The 8,015-nt window shown below is 36.6% G+C and overlaps 1 protein-coding gene across 1 annotated transcript in view; it reads right to left on the bottom strand.

Moving 5' to 3' along the window:
* ppm1j (protein phosphatase, Mg2+/Mn2+ dependent, 1J) overlaps positions 1–7,691 on the bottom strand; it is a 37,497-nt gene extending 29,806 nt beyond the window's left edge. Inside the window, 1 exon segment of the mRNA XM_071582352.1 lies at positions 7,223–7,691. Within this exon segment, the coding sequence (XP_071438453.1) occupies positions 7,223–7,479 (257 nt within the window). The 5' untranslated portion in view covers positions 7,480–7,691.
* Between the last annotated feature and the right edge of the window lie 324 nt (positions 7,692–8,015).

The following is an 8,015-nucleotide window of genomic DNA, read 5'->3' as shown; positions in this document are numbered from 1 at the left end:
TATTATTATTATTATTTTTTTTTTTTTTTTTGTTGTGACCTTTTTTTCTTGACTGTAAAGGCCCCCCCCCCCCAAAAAAAAAATTTTGTCGAACGGGCGGAAATTTGTTTCGCAAATTGCACCCATTTGGTCGCACTCTGGGGCCCTGTGCAGTACAGTATTTATTTATCCTCAGTTGTTCAAACCGCGGTAATCGAATACGGTTATAGTGATAATTAAAATATGAAACGGTAATACTAACCGTGGGGTATTTTATCACGATTTATCGTCAAACCGGTAATCGTTACATCCCTAATCGGAGCTATTAGAATTCTACACAGAATGCTATATTTTATAGCAATATGGATGAGATTGTGGCTGGCATATCCTGTCAAATGCGGCTTTACGGAGCTCAACGGCTCTGAACGGCTCTAGCCCAAGCTGGGATATAAACGAACGCTATTGGCTATTTTAAAAAGGGGCAGGGCTGCTTGATATGTCCCGCCCTGTCTTCCTGTTTCAGTTAAAATGACGTCAACACATAGAGTAACGCTGCGTGTTTCTGAGCATTTCAGGGGACCTTTAAAGGTGCAGTAAGTTATTTCTGAGAAACGCTGTTGAAAGTGGATCGGACTGTGCATCAAAACACACTTCTAACCAATCACCAGTAAGGGGCATGTCCACTCATGATAGGGGAGTTGCCTGTGCTGCATAGCATGTTTGAGAATTTGGGGGCAATTAAGATAGAGATGTGATCCTTTTGGGTAGGGGTGTGTTTGTTTTGTGATTTCAAATATCAACAGCGTTTCTCAAAAATCACTTACTGCGCCTTTAAGATTCTATCAGAATTTAAAAGGGATGGTTTGCAAACCTGTATGAATTTCTTTCTTTTCGGGAACTAAAAAAGGACAAATTTGTAAGACATTTTGCAGTCTGCAATGCAATTACAATGAAACTTCAAAAAAGTGCAATAGCACTATAAAGGTATTATAAAATATTCTTGTGTGCTGTAGTCTTATGAAGCCTCAAAATAGCATGCGAGAGAAACAGACATTTAAATCATTATTCGCTGGAAATAGTCCTTATTTGGACTATTTTGAATCCAAAGAATCAGTTGATTCAGTTTACAAAACCATTTTGAATTATTCATTTATGAATCTAACTGATCTGACTCTCGACTCCCTGATTCAGTGATATCTGGTTAACATTACTAATAGACTAGTCAGTATGGTGCCATATTTTAATTTTTGACAGGAATGAAAACGAGGCTGTGAGTGATAGAACTCCAGTGCATTCAATGGATTGTACTGCTATTTTTAGGCCTTTCTGAGAAAGCTTTCAGTAGTTTTTTGCCCAGGACAGAACCATACCGCCAAACCAAACTTTATGCTAAGTATCTATCATTTTGACGATAGTGGTCCTAACAGAACTAGGATTTCTCGGGTGACTCTGGTTAACTGACAATGGTTTTCTTTCTTGAGAAGAGCAGTCAGTATTTCTCATGCTAAGACCGTAGTGCTTTTCTGAAGGATCCCCATTACTTACATAAAAAAAAGAGGGGCTAAAGTTTTTTTTTAACAAAGTTCTTGATCATTTCAGCATGATGTTAAGTTTGTGTAGCACACATTTAGTGCAAATTAATTTGTGAACCTGTCACAATCCAATAAAAAATAAAAAAATTCAAGGTTTGGAAACAAAATTAGTTGTATATTGCAACAAAAAAAAAAAACATTTTGAAATATTTCTTAGAAACATAAGAAATATTTTTTTTACTGAGTGATTAATTACATGGCATTTAAAAAAAAACCAAAGCTGGTATGGTGTGTAAATTCCAAATGAGAACAATATCATGACTCACATCATTGAGCTGACACTCTCAGAAGTTTCAATAACGCAATGCATCTTCAGGCATATATACCACATATGTAAACACAATGTCTTCATTTAAAGACATTCAAAAGTCCATTTTATCAGTCCTAGATTTATAAAATGTACCCTGAGTTATCATAATCTATGTCACACAGGAAATGTGTGCTCACAACTATCCTTCCTCGTGCGATAAAAGTGGCTGTAGAGTATCCTTAATCAAAACCAATAACTACTTTCAGTGACTTTTTAAAAGAAAATTACTATGTGCATTATATAATTGTGTATAATAATAACATTGCTGTGAGCTCAGGAGAGGGATGCAGCTTTAATATAATTCGAAAAACCTGATGAGCAATTCTTCACCTCCACCCACTGTGTTTAAGAATAGAGAATAAATGAAAACCTTTTTATGGCACTGTGTATCTTGAATTGTGCCTGCTGACTTAGTTATCAAGTAGATTAAAAAGCAAAGAAATAAAAGAGTATTCCATTATTTGGCTGATTAATATTGTTTGCACTGACCCATCCTTCAATAGCCACAAAGAAATGTGCCACACAAACTGTTCAGGTCAAACTGAAATGATTTTTGAAGGGATTCTTTAATACAAAAAAGTGCATGTTTTCGAAATTTACTAGGTTTTACCATACAAATTAGACAATGCACAGTGTCAGCATGCTAATTAAAGAACTGTTGCTAAAGATATCAAAACTGAAACATGAAAGGGAAAAATGTACATAAACTAGTCTAACTCACTAATGGCACTTTTCCACTGCGTGGTACGACTCGGCTCGGCACGGCTCAGTACAGTACGGCACGGTTCGGCTCGGCACGGTTTGCGTTTCCACTGCAGTTCAGTACCGCTTTAGAGTGGGCTGGATTATTCACATGTCGTTATAGTTGCGCCGCCTCTACTACCACGACTCCTAAAAAAATATTTTTCATTCTGCGTCGCCCTATCAATATCTCGCTGTATCCGCTCCTCTGCTATCAACGAGAGGAATGTCTGCACTTCCGCAACAGACAACAAAACTTTTTGGTTGTTAAAAAAGGTGCGCTCATTCAAAACAGTTGCGTTCGATCCTTCGCTGGCTGTGCTGATTTAAATCTAGCGGTTCTTTTGTGTTTGTGTCGCAAGTTCAGTAACGCAGGTAGTGACGATTCTTTCCGGCCAATCCGTGATCAGCAGAGTTTACACGTCACGTTTTGGTAACGGTACGGTTCACTTGGAACCCCAACCGAAGTGGTACTAAAAAAAGTACCAGGTACCAGGTACTGTACCCAGTGGAAAACCCCCCAAAAGTGAACAATATTTTTATTTTTAGGGATTAATCAATGCATTCTGATGAACTTTTATCATAGTTTATAGTTATATGGTAACAACTGTTCAACATTCAACCCGTTCTTTTTCATCAGTATTATTTGTGATTTGAATTTTGTGAACGTGAGTTTCTCTTTAGTTATGTTATAAGCCGGGCTTCGGATGCTTTCACTTTCGAATTCGCGATCTTGGTGTCACGTTTTACAAGAAAAGATAATTGTCTGAAGTGGTACTAAAAAAAGTACCAGGTACCAGGTACTGTACCCAGTGGAAAACCCCCCAAAAGTGAACAATATTTTTATTTTTAGGGATTAATCAATGCATTCTGATGAACTTTTATCATAGTTTATAGTTATATGAAAACGAAAGTGGCTAACATTCAACCCCTTCTTTTTCATCAGAAGTATTTGTGATTTGAATTTTGTGAACGTGAGTTTCTCTTTAGTTATGTTATAAGCCGGGCTTCGGATGCTTTCACTTTCGAATTCGCGATCTTGGTGTCACGTTTTACAAGAAAAGATAATTGTCTCATTTGCTTACATACATCTGCATACGTATTTCACTTTTTAAGACTAAAACAAAAGATGGATTCATTGTTATTCTTAATTAAAAAGCATAACAACAATAAAGGTGCAGTAAGTTATTTCTGAGAAACGCTGTTGAAAGTGGATCGGACTGTGCATCAAAACACACTTCTAACCAATCACCAGTAAGGGGCATGTCCACTCATGATAGGGGAGTTGCCTGTGCTGCATAGCATGTTTGAGAATTTGGGGGCAATTAAGATAGAGATGTGATCCTTTTGGGTAGGGGTGTGTTTGTTTTGTGATTTCAAATATCAACAGCGTTTCTCAAAAATCACTTACTGCGCCTTTAAGATTCTATCAGAATTTAAAAGGGATGGTTTGCAAACCTGTATGAATTTCTTTCTTTTCGGGAACTAAAAAAGGACAAATTTGTAAGACATTTTGCAGTCTGCAATGCAATTACAATGAAACTTCAAAAAAGTGCAATAGCACTATAAAGGTATTATAAAATATTCTTGTGTGCTGTAGTCTTATGAAGCCTCAAAATAGCATGTGTGAGAGAAACAGACATTTAAATCATTATTCGCTGGAAATAGTCCTTATTTGGACTATTTTGAATCCAAAGAATCAGTTGATTCAGTTTACAAAACCATTTTGAATTATTCATTTATGAATCTAACTGATCTGACTCTCGACTCCCTGATTCAGTGATATCTGGTTAACATTACTAATAGACTAGTCAGTATGGTGCCATATTTTAATTTTTGACAGGAATGAAAACGAGGCTGTGAGTGATAGAACTCCAGTGCATTCAATGGATTGTACTGCTATTTTTAGGCCTTTCTGAGAAAGCTTTCAGTAGTTTTTTGCCCAGGACAGAACCATACCGCCAAACCAAACTTTATGCTAAGTATCTATCATTTTGACGATAGTGGTCCTGACAGAACTAGGATTTCTCGGGTGACTCTGGTTAACTGACAATGGTTTTCTTTCTTGAGAAGAGCAGTCAGTATTTCTCATGCTAAGACCGTAGTGCTTTTCTGAAGGATCCCCATTACTTACATTAAAAAAAGAGGGGCTAAAGTTTTTTTTTAACAACGTTTTTGATCATTTCAGCATGATGTTAAGTTTGTGTAGCACATATTTAGTGCAAATTCATTTGTGAACCTGTCACAATCCAATAAAAAAAAAAAAATCAAGGTTTGGAAACAAAATTAGTTGTATATTGCAAAAAAAAAAAACATTTTGAAATATTTCTTAGAAACATAAGAAATATTTTTTTTACTGAGTGATTAATTACATGGCATTTAAAAAACAAAACAAAGCTGGTATTCCATAAACTGTTTTGAAAGTTGTGAGTTGTTAAAATTACATGATCTAGGACCCTTGTATAGTGTGTGCCATTGTAAAAACTGCCTTACAGCCCATTTAGTGCAAATTAATTTGTGAACCTGTCACAATCCAATAAAAAATAAAAAAATCAAGGTTTGGAAACAAAATTAGTTGTATATTGCAAAAAAAAAAAACATTTTGAAATATTTCTTAGAAACATAAGAAATATATTTTTTTACTGAGTGATTAATTACATGGCATTTAAAAAACAAAACAAAGCTGGTATTCCATAAACTGTTTTGAAAGTTGTGAGTTGTTAAAATTACATGATCTAGGACCCTTGTATAGTGTGTGCCATTGTAAAAACTGCCTTACAGCCATGCTTTCATCCATATTAAATTCAATAAGGCATCTAACCTGATTAAAGTCTATGAAGATTGTATTCTGGAGTATTTGGTCTGTCTTCAAAACATATCACACAAGATATATAGAACACTTCCAAGATACTTTTATGGAGCTTTTGCATATTCTGGAAGCTTTAGTTCTCAATTAATTGGAATTGCATGGAAAACGGCACGTATACAGTTTTCTTGTGTTTTTCTAGTTGCATATTTTATTCTGAAATACATCACATTAGAGCTAAAAGTGACTGTGAAGACTGTTTCATGTTGACTTGAACTTGCTGCTCAAAATGATCACAATCAATGTGAGCTAAAACCTTTTGTTTATAAGTTTACCTTTGTTTGCTAGCGTGTGTATGTGAGCACATGCTAAAGCGCCCAGCTACAAAGTCTGTTTGTTTCGACACTTGAGAGAATGCACTCAGTTTCAATTGCTGCCATCACACGCCCTCAAACAAAGTTCTCCTCTTGTACTGTGGTTAATAATAGATGAAATAACCAGAGGCTAACCAGGCTTATTTCAGTATCAGGGTCTGTTCTCACCCAGTCTCTCTTTCTTCAGCTAGCTCTTCCTCACACTGGGCTCAGAGAAGGTCTGTGTCACATAAATATTACAATTTTCCCAAACAACCTACCATTATATTCATTCATTTGATAGTATGACTCAAAGACTGCTTCATCATCCTGGCTTTGATCTTGGCCACTGTTTGCCTTGATCTTCACTCAACAGACCACACCTGATGAAAGTCAAGGTTCCTATCCCTTTTGACCATGACTTTTCCTGTTGCCTGTATTTACTGCATAAAAATAAAAAATGTTGTTTTATAAAAAAAGTTTTCTTGAGTCCTTTATCACCCATTATTCACCTGTATCAATGTGACGTTACTGAAATATTTGTGCTTATATTTTAAATAAAGTTATTTTTTAATAATTAATATTACTTTGTAATATTTACATTTTTGATTGAAAAATATTATATTGTTAAAGAGACTAAAATATATCTAAAACTCTAAATCTAAAATGTATTATAAAATCTTATTAAGTTATTATTATATTAAGTAGATACTTACTATATAGCAAACATAAACATACAGCGCATAGGTAACATTCACAATCAATTATTTTGATCAACACCAGTATGCTTCCACCTAAATTTTCTTCTTCTTATTATTATTATTATTTTAATTCCCCAACTAGGAAAGTCATAAGTCCTAAGATTAGGTTTGGAAATGACACCATTAGGTTCACTTTACTCCTAAATACCATCATTTGGACATGACTTGAATGCACCAATAATATATGCGCCCTAGTGCATCACTGGACCCCGGGACAATGTTCCCAGTAATGCACAATAACTAAAGAAATTCCCATTCGTTTTTAAGATTTTTAAAGACTCCAGTAGGCCAGGAAATCAGGCATTTGCAGGTTTTTTAAAACTGTATGTTGTCTCAGCTGCACAGGCAGTGGGAATGTACTGTACTGTGGTAAAGATACATTCAACGAGTGCTACAGTATCCTACGTATAAACGACCTGACGTGCACCATTGTCATGTTTAAAATGTAATGATTAGCTCAGTAAACTGTCAGCTACGTCTTCAGTGCAGGTATAACGCATTCCAGCGAAAACGGACTCTAGAGCGCTTGGAGGAGGAGGAGGAGGATGATGATGATGAGCCTTTGCCCTTGGTTAGGCGTGACATATAACCTTCCTCGCCAATAACGTCACTCCAACCGTATCGTTTATAACCAACAATTCATTTATTACGCGCATCTAAGACAAAAATGCACGACTCACTCGGCGTAACCCGTTCGCCAGGGCAGCCTGCTGTCTCTCTTGAGCGTGATGACCGGTCTGGACGCGTGCTCGGTGGAGTACTGCAGCAGCTCCGGTGTCAGGTCCAGAAACTCGGGTCTGCTGTAGGGGAAGCGCGGCGGCAGCCCGTCCGTGCCGCCGTTCTGCGCGGATCCGTGCTGCTGCGGATGATGGTGGTGGCCGTGCGGGATAATTCCGCCCACCAGCGAGGACATGGCGTTTTTAACTTTGCTTATCATCGCAATAAAATATGTGACATCAGCGGCGCGCGAGCAACGGTGATCTTAACGATATAACGCTATACGAGCCACGCGGCAAAAACAAAACGCACAAAAGCGTACAGCAGTTCAGTCGCGATGCAGGAAACGATTGACCCCATGTGACGATTTGACAGAGAGTGCTTTCCTCATCGAAAAAAATCCTCTCCCTGCAGAGTGTGTCTCATCACCCGAGAGGCTTATATCCGCCTATAGCGCGGAAGATGTGAGTGCTGTATACTAGAGCACTCTCAGCCGAGCAGCCAGTGAACGTGCACTGCGGATGACTTTCAGGGGGGCCGACTATTTTTTATTTTAAGGAATTTTGTATTTTCAATGAAATTAATAATAATAATAATAATAATAATAATAATAAGGGTTTATCTACCAATTGTCAAATTAATAATTTAAAACATTAATACATTTTTTTTCATTAATAAAATAAAATTGCATTAATGAAAACATGCAAAAACATTTTAGTTATTGGGATATATATATACATACATACATACAATACA

The sequence above is a fragment of the Sinocyclocheilus grahami genome, unplaced genomic scaffold, assembly GCF_001515645.1.
Source record: "Sinocyclocheilus grahami isolate Dianchi unplaced genomic scaffold, SAMN03320097.WGS_v1.1 scaffold1382.1, whole genome shotgun sequence".
Taxonomy (NCBI): Eukaryota; Metazoa; Chordata; class Actinopteri; order Cypriniformes; family Cyprinidae; genus Sinocyclocheilus; species Sinocyclocheilus grahami.
Note: the sequence above shows the minus strand (reverse complement) of the source record. Positions and strands in the feature narration are given on the sequence as shown.